Genomic DNA, 16,272 nt, shown 5'->3' with positions numbered 1-16,272 from the left:
GCAGTGGTATACTGGCTCCGAACACTGAGCAACCGTGACTATTAGAAGGAGCTCCTAGGATAAAGCCAGAGTGGAGCAGGTAGGAGGACCTTTGAGGGGTAGCCAAAATATTCTGGTTACGGTACTTTAAAATTATATCGGAAACGGCTTTCATTAATTCCTACAGAGCTAGAGTACAACCAACAGCATATGAATTATGGAGTTCTGCAGAAATGTCTTGCTGGTGAGGAAGAAGGTTGTATCTAAGTATCTAGGACACCTCATCACCATCACCGCTTCTGCATCTTCTGCAGCTGCTCCACTTTGTTTACATCAAGAACTGCTGCAGGCTGAAGTATGGCAAGGTTAAATTTGTTGGGCAAGCATTTGTCGCAGTTTTAAATACAAAGAGCTGGGGACAGAAAGTGTTCCTTTACCTTTAATGCTTGTTCCTTGAAGTACTGCAGAGCGTAAGAAAATAGTTCAAGTGCCTTGACTTTCTTGCCATTTGCAGCTGTCAGGTCTGTTTCCAGATTGAGATTCTAGGGGGGAAGGAAATGTTTAGAACATGTTTAAAAGGAAGTGGTAAGTGTCAAAATCCATTCCTCTGAAGTGGAGAGAATGGAATTTGCTATTGCTGAGCTCCATCACTTAGGTAAAAATGTTACTCCAAGCATTGCACCTTTTCCTTTTGACAGTGAAGTTCACCATTCAGCCTTTCCCAACCTGGTGCACTCCAGATGTTTTCAACTACAACCCTATTCAGCCCCAAGGGTCAATGGCCAGGGATCATGGGAGTTATCATCAAAAAACATCCAAAGGCCACCAGGTTGGCGGTGACATTTTTCATTTTTGTGACATTTTTCATTTTTATAAAGGATCAAGCTTTTTGCTTCTTGGTTGTGGTTTCAAAGTAGGGCAGATTTAACCCCCTATGCTGCTTTCTGTGTGCCCAGCAGCTATTAAATATTATTTTAATTCCTAAAATGTATACACTGGTTGATTGTAACCCCCCCCCCCAAAAAAAAACCCCTCAAAGCACTTTACAAAAGATAAACCAGTAAAATTAAGGGGGGGGAAATACAACCCTACTTTAAAACATACAAATGTACAAAAACAGCATAGAATTACTTCAACTTTCTAAGCATCTAGGTAGGCATGTTTTTAGCAGGCACCAAAATGAGCTCAGGGAAGGCACCTGCTTGAACTCAATAGGCAGAGAGTTCCAAAGTTAAGGCGCTGCCACACCAAATGATCAAGTTCTTACAAAGGCAGAACAGGTGTTATATGGCACCTGTGGTGGTGCCAATTCCGCCGATCAAAGAGGTCAAGTGGGCACATGTAGGGTGAGGTGCTCTTGTAAGTGTCTGAGATGACATGCAACTGGCGAAAATGTGAGCACAAGAACCAACAACTATGCCAAAGGCTTAGAATCAGAATGTATAATATTATGAAACCGAACCCTACAGATCTTTTGGCTTTCCTTAGTTATAAAACACAGGAAAGTGTATTGGAAAGAGAAATGTCAGAAAAGCCATAGGGCTCAACTCTAGCTACTTTCCTTATCAAAATGCTTTCCTCTGCCTGGATCTGTTTAAAGCATAGTGTGAGTTTTTTTGGATGAGGGTAGAATTAACATGTCAAAGAGGCTCTGTTATACATTAGAACTTCAGAGCTAATAATATGACTGTCAGGAAAGGAAGTTGCCGAAATCTCCCAATGTTTCTTCCTTTGGTTTGAAAGCCAAGACTCATTTGTTCAAAGCTTACTGTGAAGTCTGCCTGTAACACCCCCCACTTGTCTACTTTTACCATTTTTTCAGCCATCTCTGCATTACTCTGCTCTAAACAGTTGTCACTTTCTCCCCAAAGATTAGGGAATTGGTGTCTGGAACTCAGTGAACCAAGCTAAAAGATGTTATGTGTCTGAATGGTCAGTTTCTACTTGTGAACTTAACTCTCACTCTGCTTATGGGTGAAATTACATCTTTATTTTTTAATAACTCTAGGATGATCCCTATACATGCAGCCACACAGTGATTACTGGGATCTGTGGGATATAATCCATTAGTGCAGTCAAATGCAACATTCCTTCTTTTCCTAGAGTTGGCACAGGCAGGGGGACATCCAGTCAGTGTAACTTCCTGTTCCACTGGTCTGGGGCTTCCTCCCCCTGGATGTGACCAGGGAGATGGGCAAAATAGCCAAGTCACGCAACCATTTTTCTCAGTCTTCTTATGTCTTGTCTTGCTTGCTTATCTTTTGCTGCCATGCTGTTCTCCTGCAGCCATTTTGTTATATTAATTTAAGTTTGCTGTCTGCAGGCTCTCAGCCAGCAGCACATGAGTTCAGTCTCCATAGGAAATGAACTCACACTTTGTTGTGTAACCACTAAGTAAAGCGTTCCTTTCAGGGATCATATCGTGAGCTGAAATGTGAGTAAACTTTTTGTTACTTTACCAAAAAAGACTCTTGTGTCTTTATTCTTTTAAGAGGGATTAAAGGGGACACCAGGAAATAACTAAGAGATTCAAACAAATCTGCAAAATAGCTTCCAGCTATATTGAGGGGAATTTGCTCTGCTACATCACTCACTAGCGTGAGTGAGGGAAGGATAATACTTATTCAATATATCCTTCCCTATTATCCTTAACATTCTCACAGGATAAACATGATTGAAGTGTCCTATATAAATGCCCACTAAATGCAAAATTATTATTCATACAGCAGATACACTAGCTCTGCATATGCCAGTGTTTGACATAGTGAATGCTGTAAGATATAAGATGTGCCTAAATGTGGTAGTAGACGAGGATATGGAGTGGAATTCAACTAAACTTTACTAACAGTAGACCCACTGAAATTAATGAACATGATAAAGTTAGGTCCATTAATTTCAATGGTCTACTCTGAGTAAAACCTAGCTGACTGCCATCCATGGCCCCTACCTGCCCCTGTTTTTCTGCCAAGACATTATGTCTCCTTCATACTTGATGATGTTCACTGGGAGACACATCTGCCACAGAAAGTCTGAACCAGCCCTACATATATCAGTGAGAATTCCTGCAACCTGCCTGTATTAAAGGAAATTCCACCTCCAGGCATGACATGATGTGTTGATGGCTTGTGAAGCGAAACAGAATTTAACTGGTGGTGACATGAATGGTATTAATTTTAAAAGGCTAAATAACCTTTCAGATAGAGGGAAAAGAAAAATACTGCAGAAAAGTATTAAGTTACCAGTTTCACATATTAAACAAAGCTTCGCTAGAATGTTGCGTGCATTATGATAACATCTGCCTAGCACCAGGAAAAAGAAATATTTATGCAGAAGCAGAAATGAGCAAATCTGTCAGCTTCAGTTTCTCTCAATTTCCTACTCTTAAGTTCACTTCTCCACACTTCCATACCAGTTTGCATTCCGCCCCCACAAAGCAGTCCTCCTGAAAATTCCTTGGCATTTTATTGTGACATTCTCCCAATATGCCATGTTTATGAAAGCTTTGAAGAACAGCCATATTGTTTTGGAAGGTGCAAATTATGTAGGTTTGCCTTTAAATGTGAGCTGAATCAAACATCTCCCCTCTCCCTAGGGAAAAGTATAGAATTCATTTGCTACTTACACCAGTTGTGTGAAGCTTCATCTTAAATTTCTCAAAATACAACCAGTGCTTTGATTCATTAGGATCTAGGTCATGATAGAAATCCCTGGCTGCGTAACCAAAACTGTGGAATTTTCTTTCTGGAGTTAAAAGGATAGTGGTAGGTGTTTTCTGATTCGACACACCAGGATCTCCTCCTTCCCATCGCCTAAAATACAAAAGACTTAAAATCAATGAAATTTTATGATATTTTAACATGCAGCCCAGAGAGTACAACAGCTGTTTGGAGTGTATGCATTTATTTAAAAGCATTTCTAAATCACTCAATAGTATTTATAAAAATCCCTAAGTGATACATCCCTAAGTTGTATACAAAAATCACAAAAAACAATAAAACAGGCTCATCAAATTAGTAAAACAGCTTTATAAAATCAGGTATGTACAGGTAAAAAGGGGGAAATCAGAAAAATTATGAAAAGCATGTTGCAGATGATCACTCAAAGCATAGCTTTAGGGTGGTGACAGCTCCGTAACCACGGCTAAGGATATGATTCAGGTTTGCATGTAATATTTAATGATAGCCAAGATTTATAAACTAACAAACCTTCATGGACATGTGTGGTTTAACCATGGTTAAACTGCTCAGATGATCAATTAAACCATGGTTTAGTATGGTTAACTAAACCGTGGTTCATAAACCATGGTTAGTATTCCATGCAAACAAGCCTGGAGAAGAGAAAATGGGGGCGGGGGAGGAAATCTCAAGGGTGACCAAAAATCTATATGTTACTGGCCCAACATATTTCAAAATATTAATCTTCAAGGGCACGACAAATAAGAACAATGAATGTTGTACTCAGTACAAATCAACGTTATAACACTGTTAAATTGTTGCTTATTTCTAATTTGGAGAATCATCATCAATTGAGTATTTGATGCAATATATTACTATTAAAACAATTATACAACAGATAATATAACTAGTGATTCTTTGTTTTAATAGTATTGTATTATATAATTTGTTTTTGTGTACAATTATTATTATTTGAGGTGCCATGGAAGAAGAAATGCATTTTAAAATGTACTGGGACACTGAAGTCTTTATTTTTGTGCACCCTTTGAGCTTTCCATCTCCCTTTTTAATGGAGCGTCATCTGGTTTTTCTAGACACAGTGGGAGAAAAGGGATGCTGGAAGTTTGGGATCCAGGTTGAGAATAGATGGACTGATGGACATTGGTTTGGGGATCAAAACCGGGAAAGGGAGGGTGGGATTTGAGAATCCAAAGGGTGTTAAAATATAATTTGTTGAGTTCTTTTTTATATATTTTTTTTGCAATTTTATGGAATGTGGGAAAATCGTGGAAGGGAAACTTGGGTCGACTTTAGGAAAAAGGTTTAAGATTAAGTTAAAATTGGGCTTTTAAAATCAAATAGTTATAAGGTTTTAAAAAAATAAATTGATGAACGGAAGAAAGAAGAAAAGGAAAATAATAGCACGATCAAAACAAATTATTGAGTTAAGGTTGAGAAATAAGATAAGAACTTGTTGAGCGGATAATAATGAAAATATAATACAGAAGGGGGAGGTGTGAGGAGGTCGGGGAAATAAGGTTTTTTTAAAAAGGGATTGAAATTATACTTGTATTTTGTTTGTGTATGTTTGTGTGTTTATGTGTTTTAATGGAAACTTTAATAAATATCATTTTAAAAAAAAAAGGGATGCTGGACCAGAAGACCTTTGGCATGATTGACAGGGCTTTTCTATTCAGGTTTGCTGGAGAAGCATGTAAGGGATGAAGCAGGCTGCAGAAGCCTGACTTTTCCTCAGCACTCATGAATCTGGCTGGAAGCATATGAATACACCAAGCAGTGACACTGTTAATGAGCTTCAGAGAGAAAGTGAATGAGATTTAGATGGGTAGATGTTAAGGGGCCTGAAGAAAATCCTGGCAGTGTGCACAGAGCCACTTCTGCAACATCCAGCACAGATTGTCTTCCAGCTGCTTTCACTGTCACTTTTCACTCATCATTAATGCACTAGCACCAGAGAGCTAGATATCACAGCCTTTAAATTTGGTTTAGTTAGTGAAATCATTAATAGGAAAAGCACTCTAACACACCAGAGCTTCATCACTCTCAGCACCACAAGAAGTACAAGAAGTTCCCCGGGTATATACAGTATCATCCGTCCCCAGCCTCTGAATTCCCCTTTTACAAATGTGCATTCAGTCTTGCAAAGGAATGAAGTCTCCATGCTTGCAAAGATCAGCTTTGCTGAATGATTACATCCAATTCTTGAGAACTATCTCTATGAAGGCAAGCTCCTGATTTCTCTTCCTGTTATTTGGGGCTACAGATCTCAGACCAGGCCCACTGGCTATATTTTGGAGCATCTCAAAATGGCTCTAACTGGGAGTCATAAGCTACAGCGTCTGGGCAATCTGCTTATACAAATCTAATGCTATGAGTACAGAACGTGGCCCAAGTCATCTCTATTTTTATTTATTTCATTATTATTTATTTATTTCTGTGGGTTTTTTTTACTAAAACTTATTCACTTCTCCCTTGTTTGCTATATGTATGTAAAAACCTGCCTTGCAGTGATTTAGACATTTATTCAATCTGTATTTCATCTTTCTGAAAAATAGTGAAGGCAGCTAACAAAAATAATATAAATACATAAAATTTAACTGTTGTAGATCCCACTCACATGAGGAATTCATTTTGTACCATCTGATTTTCAAAAATTCCTGATTTTCAAAACTCTTACATTCTTCTTCTTTTTGATGCTATAAAGTTATTGTTATAGACATTTCTATAAACTGCTGATTCCATGTTAGAGACAATTCCATGTTTAATTCCTTTTTTAGGGATACAAGTATATTGAGTGAGTTTGTTTGTAGTCACCAGAATGTACAAAAATCCTATTGCTCAAAAGGTAAATGACATTACCTTAAGATGGCCGATTTCAAACTTTAATTAGATTTTAATGAGCTTCTGATATTCGGGGGGGGGGGGGGAAAGGGAAGAACCCAGGTAAGAGGGCATCTATTCTAAATCTATTCTAAACTGGATTGTTCAGAGACAGAACCAAAACTGCTGCTTGTTAAATCCTACGCACCAGCTGCACATTCAACACAAGAAGAAATATACTGTTTTGATTGAGAGTCCTTAATGACTGTAATTTTGACTCATTCATGGAGTGTTATGTTAATAGAAAGTGCACTTACGAGTTGAATAACTGTGACAGCCATCTATTCCTTCCTAAATAGAAACTGCATTAGACCCCTTTCTGGGATGAACATCTTTGAACTTTAGTTCCATCAGCATCAGTAATCTCACTGGTATCATGGCTAATATTTGCAAAGATTTAGTCTTTGGAAAACACAATTCCTTTAATTTGTAGTATACACTGGATGCCCAAAATCTGATGCTACAGCAAGGCTGTGTGCATTCAGTGATTGCACTGGACACTATACAAACCAGTACACAGACATACAATTCAGCTGCCAGATAATCTCTCCCCGCCCCCCTTTATACAATATAGCAGGATACATAGATGAGGGTGAAAATATGCAATGCCTCATGACATCTTAAGGGTGGCGCTGTGGGTTAAAGCCTCAGCGCCTAGGACTTGCTGATCGAAAGGTCGGCGGTTCGAATCCCCGCGGCGGGGTGCGCTCCCATCGCTCGGTCCCAGCGCCTGCCAACCTAGCAGTTCGAAAGCACCTTCGGGTGCAAGTAGATAAATAGGGACCGCTTACTAGCGGGAAGGTAAACGGCGTTCCGTGTGCTGTGCTGGCTCGCCAAATGCAGCTTGTCACGCTGGCCACGTGACCCGGAAGTGTCTGCGGACAGCGCTGGCTCCCGGCCTCTAGAGTGAGATGAGCGCACAACCCTAGAGTCTGTCAAGACTGGCCCGTACGGGCAGGGGTACCTTTACCATGACATCTTAAAGAGGAGAGGGAAGGGGCTGAGGAGGATTTGGGGGGGTAGACCAGGGTTTAGACTTCAGTCCTTTACACCACAGTATGATAAGGAAAAGAAGAACAAATTGTGCGTAAATATTCTTAATATGCCCATTTCTTACAGAATATTATTGTTGGCATGGAACAGAAGCCCTGGGCTAGGATTATCAACTGAAGGTGTCTTGTGCCTTTAGGGCCATGTTTCATTTTTTAAAAAATGTATCTAATGCTACTGTTTTGTTATTACAGGAATATTTCCTTCTAAGCCATGTTCTGGTAGACCTAGCCTCTAACTCATAGTGATGTTTATGTAGACGAAGATAACCCTACTGGGAAATAGGGCTTTAAATGTCTGTGATCCCCAGTGAATACATATCTGTGAGCTCGCCAAAAGCTGCAGTGAGCCATCCATATAGATCTCATTATATGATGACGTGCAAAGGTTAAAAGCGAAGAAAATTCTTCCAGAAAGGACTCCACTGGTGAAAATTAATAGCATAGCAATGCCTGTTTACGTTAGTTAGCAGAACTTTTGGACTTAATTATAGCAAGGAAGGAGAAGCTAAAGGGCATGTTTTAGGCCACGGTGCTTCTGACGGTAGAATTGTTCCTCTCTTTATCAAGCTAGCTTGTCACATACAGTGGTACCTCTGGTTACGAACTTAATTCGTTCCGGAGGTCCATTCGTAACCTGAAACCATTCTTAACCTGAGGTACCACTTTAGCGAATGGGGCGTCTTGCTGCCACTGTGTCGCCAGCTCACTATTTCTGTTCTCATCCTGGGGCAAAGTTCTTAACCCGAGGTACTACTTCCAGGTTAGCGGAGTCTGTAACCCAAAGTGTTTGTAACCTGAGGTGTTTGTAACACGAGGTACCACTGTACCCACCTTTTCAGTAAAACCTTTCTGGGACCTTATGCCAAGACAGACCACTTGGTCCATCTAGCTCAGGGCTGTCTACACCAGGCATAGGCAAACTCAGCCCTCCAGATGTTTTGGGACTACAACTCCCATCATCCCTGACCACCGGTCCTGTCAGCTAGGGATAATGGGAGTTGTAGTCCCAAAACATCTGGAGGGCCAAGTTTGCCTATGCCTGATCTACACCAAGAGTCGTCAACCTTTTTACACCTACCGCCCACTAATGCATCTTTCTTGATGGTAAAATTTCCTTACCACCCACCAGTGCTCGATGGAAGGAGGATTCAGCTTGTGCTGTAGAACCCCCTACCGCCCACCTAGAATCCTGAAAAGCCCACTAGTGGGCAGTAGGGACCAGGTTGACAACCCCCTGGTCTACAGTGATGGGCAGTGACTCTCTGGAGTTTCAGTCAGGAGTCATTTCCAGCCCTAGAGAGACCAGGGATTGAACCTGCAATCTTTTCCATGCAAACCATGTGCTCTACTACTAAGCTACAGCTATCCCTCACCCTCTCTTCACCTCTGTACTTTCCTGATTCTCTTCCCCACTGCACATTTACCAACCCTGAGCATCACCGCCTCATCCTTAATGTAGACTAGGAGAACTCTGGATAGGGACTTCTTCTGCTCTCTGCAGATTATTCTGCTAGTAATAAAGAAATGTTAAGCAACAGAAGAAGGATTCCGCTTTCTCTTCTGGTTCTTTGCAAGGTCAGGCTCAACTGGACGAGAGGACTGTGTGCATAGCTTTCTTAAAGGGAGGCTTTCCCTCACACAAAATATCAGGTGTGGACCCGCCAATCCAGAATGTGGTCGCAGTCGGGGGTGGAGGGCAAAGGGTTAAAATTCCCCATGCCAGGGCCTTAATTTGGACTCAAGGTCCCATGCCTGCAATTTACTTTTAAAAAGTCATTCCCACAATTGCTGGTTGCATAAACGGCAGCACATCTGGTACGACAATGCAGCACACTCCTACCCCACCCCCACCCCTCCCTGCAGGACCAGCAGCAGCTGGTGAATCCAGAGGACAGGAGAAAACTTTTTGACCCTGGTGGAAACAGAGTGCGACACTGCTGTCCAATCTTCGCCCTTGCATTGCCAATGGATGCTATGGCAGAATGAAACAAGTTGTCTGGGAAAGTCATAAAATCTTCCCTGAAGGTGTATCCCCCCCCTTTTTTTTTTGAACGGGAGAGCGAATGTGCATCTGTCAGGAATTATTTAGGTCTAACAAATCGGGCTAGTGCAGTGGAATGGATTACTGACCCTTGAATTTCCCTCCAGCTTTATGATTCCATGATTTTGGTTGGCTTCGTGATTTCTCATTTGCCTACTGTCAGTGCACAGTAAGCTTCACACTCGATTATCTGTCTGCGTGACTCACTTCATTGATTTATGCTGCTGCTGTATTAACAACTAAAGACAAGGAAGCATTTTTAATTTTTTTTTTTTAAAAGATCTGGAAAGGAAATATCAGAAAAAGGATCAATATACACCAGGAGGAAAAGCAGCCCATTTTTAAACTGAAAAGAGCAGGGCTATCACTTTGAGATTTCTCAAGAGCACTGCAGATAGAAATGTCATTTCCTGTACATAAATATTATATTGCAAATGATTCTAATAATGTAAATATGGTCTTTAAAATACCCTCTACACTACCAGTCATCACGCAGCTTGTACGTTACAGTTTAAATGTGAAGCTTCACTTTGATAAAGATATGAAGGTGTAACACGCTCATGAGATTGTCTCCCACAAATGTTCTTGTTACAAAGCTGAAAGAGAAGAAGTCGCTGGATCTGCTGACTGGATCGGACAGATTGCATTTTACCAACTTCCTGAGCATGCAACTATCAGTTTGCAGCACAGCATTTGGAAGGCAAGGCACTATGGTAGTGCAAGACAATAAAATGCCCATTGCCCCAAACTACCCAGCTATTCTGAACTCATTCTTCAGTGAAATACACTTCATATTTACAAGGCCCAGTAATGGAATTCTTTCTTTGCCTGAGACCCACATCACAATCCTTGAGTTAGCCTGGATATTACATTCACCACCCCAACCTCCCAGCAGTTCCACTGCCAACCATTTGAAGACCTTTCCACAGGGTTTTCTTAAGCTAATATTTTGAAGTGGCGAAAACACTGCTCAGGCGGGGCACCTTAGACCCTAGGGTCAAATGCTGCCTTGCAGGATTCTCTATCTGGTCCACAGGCTATGGACCCTTCTAAACCACACACCTATGCCCTGGGCAAATGTGATTTTCTGGCTAGAATGTGTCCTTAAACTATGGTAACTCCTCTTGCTTATCTGAATGGAGGATGGAGAGGTGTGTGTCAGTGCAGAATCCTCTGCTTTTGGCTAGAATGTTGCCTGCTGCATAAAGGGTAAGAGTAGCCTCTCTTGCCCTGCACACCGTTCCTTCTGGCCCTGCCAAAACTGATAAGAGGTCCCTGGAAGGAACACAGTCCTTGCACAGAAAAGAGCTCCCCACCCTTGTTGTATATAATCACAGGCGCTGCACTCACTATGCATATAAGGCTGCACTGGTGACATTTACCTCATTACATGAATGCATTCTGGTTCCTTGGTGAAGCTGTAGGCGTAGCCACTGGATGTCGTGCCAAAATCTATAGCCACAACAACAGGATAGGACTGCTCCTCTGCGTCATTTGCATCAGAGTCCTTCTGTCAAAAGAACAGAAATATATTTGCTGTTATGTGATTTCAAGAAAGGGCTGCAAGCGTTACTAGCTCTTTTTAAATGCCAAACACGACACTAATAATCTCCTCTGGAGTGACCAAAATTGGCAATCCCCAAATACCAGCAGGCCCCAGATGCTAGCTGGAACTGGAATTTAGCACATCACTAAGCCAATACTTAATTTTTGTGACTGTGATGCTGCCTCAGAAGAATGATGGCTGCACTCAAAATTCTTTGTACGTTCTGCAAACTAAATGGGTCAGTCACTGATTTCAGAAAAGGATGAGAAAAACACAACAGCAAGCTCCAGCTTCCCAATGGCAAGTAGTTATTAAATCAATGTACTTTTAACGTATACGTCACCTAAGCCTAAATGGTAGCATGTCAAATAAGGTAACTCACTTCAAATCAGAACCTGCCATAAGTGGGGAAAATGTTTATCTTCTTTACCTCCTCCTAGGAGCCTATAGACATTATTCAGGGAGAAGGACCTTGGGATCAGTCTTTAGGAGATGTGATCTGGATTCTGAATGGGAGAAGGAATTGCCTTCAGGATCAGTCCCAGATGTGCCCTTACTTCTCTGGCCTACAGAGACTGTGCTGCCTTTCTCTGTCTCCACCTCAGGTGCCCCTGTTCTGTCAGAGCCACCAACTACTAAAGCAGGCTGGGTCCATTTAAATAAAAAGGGCTCCTCCCAGGCAAGATGAATTTAGTCTCTCATATAAGACTTCTACTAAAAGCTCAGTCTGGGGTTTGCTGTTCTTATGGACATCTGTTCTTATGGAGTCTCTAGCTGGAATGAAATTTCATTTGAGAAATGAACTTTCATAGAGAAAAAAGGGCATTGAAATAATTGTGAAGTTATATACAAAGCACGAAGCATTCTTCTCACTCACCATCACAATAAAAACTGTAAATGATCGTTAACTAAGCCACACAAAATGTCAAAATAGGGCTCTCTGTGGAAGATTAAGCCTGACTTTGTGAAATTTTGCAAGCTCAGAAAATTCTTGGCCTTGTCATGCAACGCAATCACTCAGTCTAGTACATTACCGCATTGGTCTGCTATTCCAGGCCTTGATAGACTGAAGGTCAGTGCTGCTGACACAAACTATTTTCATCCTCAGCTTCAGGACAGTAGCAAAAAGGATCTATCCCAAAAGTTATCCTCTGCCTGCAGCAAACTCAACCTTTGTTTATTTATATATTTTGTACATTTACACTATTCTTTCCCTCCCAATTTTTCACCTTACAACAACCCTGCAAGGGAGGCTAGACTGAGAGACTGACTGGCCCAAGGTAACCCAGTTACTATAATGCTATCATTTTAGTTTGTAACCCATCTTGTGATTTTTTTATATGAAAGTGTGGTTTATAGATATATTTTTTTAAAAAAGAAATAAAATAAACTCTTAGCCATGGATGGGGAGAAAATAATACCAGTAATATACAGGCTACATTTCTCACCGCAATGTGGGATGGGGACAGAGGTGTTATCCCTGGGTCTCCCAGACTTCTAGCTGGAGATGCATAGGCAGCTGTTGAAGTGACATCTGAAAAAAAATATGAGGAGCCTTTTAGTCAGCTGAGTGTTCTTCAGAGCAGATAAACAAGTGAAAAAGACACATGTTAGTTCATGACACCAACTTTGTCAAATGTGACAAAAACAGTCACAGAAATAAAGACATCAGTGCTATGTTACTTGTCTCTGTTATTAATGACATAATTATTTAAATTTGACAATTAAATTACATTCTTCTAATAACAAATGAACTGAAACTAATTCATTTTGACTGGTCTTCAAAGGCAGCTAAGCCCAATGATTCACAGAGTGTAATGCAAATGGCAGCAGAGATGGAAGCTCTTTCTGGAACCTTCTTAGTGCAAATGTTGCATGTTGCACCAGTGCGGTGTAGTGGTTAGAGTCCTGGACTCGGACTTTACCTTGACCTGACACTTGTCTATTTTGGAAAGGACTTGCATGCCTCATCCCTCTTTTCCAGCTCAGAGGGAGTTAAGTGGAGAAATTGGAGTTGGATCACAGGTTATCTGATTGATCTTTTATAACTGTGAAGAACCATCTTCAGGATACAGTGGTACCTCGGGTTAAATACGCTTCAGGTTACAGACGCTTCAGGTTACAGACTCCGCTAACCCAGAAATAGTACCTCAGGTGAAGAACTTTGCTTCAGGATGAGAACAGAAATCGTGCTCTGGCGGCGTGGCAGCAGCAGGAGGCCCCATTAACTAAAGTGGTGCTTCAAGTTAAGAACAGTTTCAGGTTAAGAACAGATCTCCAGAACGAATTAAGTTCTTAACCCTAGGTACCACTGTATAATAATATTTTTGTAGGTAATTTAAGAACTGCGCTGGTTGGAGAGTGGTTATGTCATGTAACCAAGATGGCAGTTCAATTTTTTCTCTCCCCAAACCCTGACAAACAAATGGCAAAAATCAACATTGTTTCACCTTGAAAAAAAGTCCTGACTTTAAATGAAGTATATTGGATATGACTCGGGGATCCCAGCTTGCAAGGAAGAGATCTAAGGAACCATTTTGAAGCTTGGAATCCCATCTTGACAGGTAACAGGGAAACTCACACATCCATGCTTAACATGGTACCAAAGAACCCTAAAGGCAGAAAACTTGATCTGGACACGATGACGGAAATTAACTCTGCTTTGACATGTAGAAAGATGGGTCTAATGCATTATTACCTCTTTGAAAAGAATTGCATTGCTTTCTTACAAGACTTCTCTCCTAATATTTGGATCTAAACATGGAACATATGATTGGATTAGATGGATATGTTTGCCACATGGTTATAGATCCCAGGTTTCTTTTACTTTCAGAAATATAAGCTGGGGCAGCTGAGATTAGAATCAGGCTGAAATAGCAGTGCATAGGGAGCGTCCATTTACCTGCTGGCCATGCTGCTAATTGCCCTGAAAAGATGTTATTTCCTGCAATGGCATCTCCAGGGAAACAGTAATTCTGGGAGGGAATGGGGCAGGGGGGAATGGCTTGAGAGGAAAGCATCAGTCCCCTCTCCCTGCATGACATGGATTGTGAGAAGTGACACAGCTGCTATTTCTAAAAGAAAAAAAACTGCCCAGATAGGCAACAATGTGGCAATCCTGTATTTCTTTTGGCACATATCACACATTGCAAAGCCACACGCGATTGCACATGACTCATTTCATGGACTATGATGCATTGATGCTCCGACTATGACAATTTCACAGATATTGAAACCTGTGTGAAAAACATGATGTTTGCCATGTGCCTGTTACTACTTTATTTTTAACACCTCTCAAGAAGGAAGAGGTTGATTTGTATTCCAGTGTAGCTTAATTTAGCTAATATTGCACCTTTTTTCTCTGGGGTTTCCATGGACACCACAGTGGAGCACACATCCTGCAATCAAAACAGTGGGGGGTACTGCTTAAAGCTTGCACTGCCATAAGAGGATTTTGCATCCAAGAAACAAGCTGCCAGGACAGCATTTCCTCTTTCCCTGCTTTTGCCTCATCAAGTCCTCAGTAGCCTGGACAGTGAAATCTAAAGGTCATTATTTATTTGGGAGTTTTCATATATGGTCAAAAAACATTTAGTTTCTTCCAGTGCATCAATGCAATCAGGCTGATCTTAACAAAACAGTATTTCTTCATCTTATTTTTATGGCATTCTTCATTTGCAGAGCTTTGAAACTTGCTTCCTAGAAGCAGTCTCAGGATTGTTGTCATCCAGGGTGGAGATCCAATGCACAGCTGGAAAAAAGCAAGTCCCACTGAATAAATGTAGGGGTTAGAATCAACCTGTATAGGTTCACTTGGTTAAATCTCCTGCTCCTTCTGTGCAAAGATGATGGCGCACAGCAATGTGAACACAAAGCAGAAAGGACCACTTCAGCCCATGGCTGAATGTCATGTAGAATGCCTCCTCAGATATTCCACCATCTTCTAAGACAAGAACAGAGAATGTTGGTGTTGTTGAACTCCAACTCACATTAGCCCCAGGCACCATGGGCCACTGCTCTGGGATGATGGGAGCTATAATCCAGAAAAATCTGAAAGACCAATGGCACCCCATCCCTGCTATAAGAACTATCCACTCTTTGTGGCTATTCCATCATCCTGTAAGAAGTGAAGACCAATGTTGCCCTCCAGAACATGAATGATCCATCTTACTTTCTTACAGATGCAAGCTCAGAAGCTGGAGATCCTCTGCAACTGCTGGCACCGGCAGTGCTCTTTCATTTTAGGGATTTAAAAGTCACAAATTGCTGCTAAAGCAACTTGCATTGGGTTTGTTCTCGGCCTTTAATCCCTCTTTCCTCCTAATTTTTATAGCACTACCTGTATCATCAGAACTGCTGCATCATGAACAATGGCAGAACCATTTGCTTGTGTCATTCCAAAATGAGAGGAGGAAATGCTTCTACATACTATTGGGAATAGTAAATGTTATGAGCAGACCATCTTTGTCAGGAAAACCGCATGAACAGATCTTACCCATAGAAATAGCTCAAAACCACAAACTCCAATTTGATGAAAGCTTCGGAAAAATAGTCACACTTGAAAACAGAGGTCAATAAAGACACTTTACAGCACAATCCTATCCAGTGGTACCTCTGGTTATGAACTTAATTCGTTCTGGAGGTCCGTTCTTAACCTGAAACCGTTCTTAACCTGAGGGACCACTTTAGCTAATGGGGCCTCCTGCTGCCGCCGCCACAATTTCTGTTCTCAACCTGAGGTAAAGTTCTTAACCCAAGGTAGTATTTCCGGGTTAGTGGAGTCTGTAATCCGAACTGTTTGTAACCTGAGGTGTTTGTAACCTGAGGTACCACTGTATACATATGTCTACTGAGAAATATGGCCCACTGAGTTCAATCAGGCTTTCTCCCAGTAAGTGTATACAATACAGGATTACAACTTCAGAGAAGAGATGGCGGCTTTAAAGATGCAATTCTATGCATACTTCCCTGGGAATAAGCCCCACGGAACACATTGAGAGTTCCTTCTGAGTAAGCATGCAAAGGCTCAGCCTCCAAAAGTGTTACAATGCTTCCTAATGGTAATTGCTGTAACCGCCG

At 41.2% G+C, this 16,272-nt stretch overlaps 1 protein-coding gene across 2 annotated transcripts in view; it reads right to left on the bottom strand.

Moving 5' to 3' along the window:
* HSPA12A (heat shock protein family A (Hsp70) member 12A) overlaps nucleotides 1–16,272 on the bottom strand; it is a 320,123-nt gene that overhangs the window by 296,852 nt on the left and 6,999 nt on the right. The window contains exons 2-5 of one of the 2 annotated variants that reach the window (XM_079976664.1): nucleotides 12,642–12,727; nucleotides 11,030–11,154; nucleotides 3,602–3,788; nucleotides 417–521 (exon numbers count right to left, since the gene is read on the bottom strand). In XM_079976664.1, the coding sequence (XP_079832790.1) occupies nucleotides 417–521; nucleotides 3,602–3,788; nucleotides 11,030–11,154; nucleotides 12,642–12,727 (503 nt within the window). Of the gene's footprint in view, nucleotides 1–416; nucleotides 522–3,601; nucleotides 3,789–11,029; nucleotides 11,158–12,641; nucleotides 12,728–16,272 lie in introns of both variants that reach the window. The other variant, XM_079976663.1, reaches the window with a different exon arrangement.

The sequence above is a fragment of the Podarcis cretensis genome (genome assembly GCF_951804945.1).
Source record: "Podarcis cretensis genome assembly, chromosome: 5".
NCBI lineage: Eukaryota > Metazoa > Chordata > Lepidosauria > Squamata > Lacertidae > Podarcis > Podarcis cretensis.
Note: the sequence above shows the minus strand (reverse complement) of the source record. Positions and strands in the feature narration are given on the sequence as shown.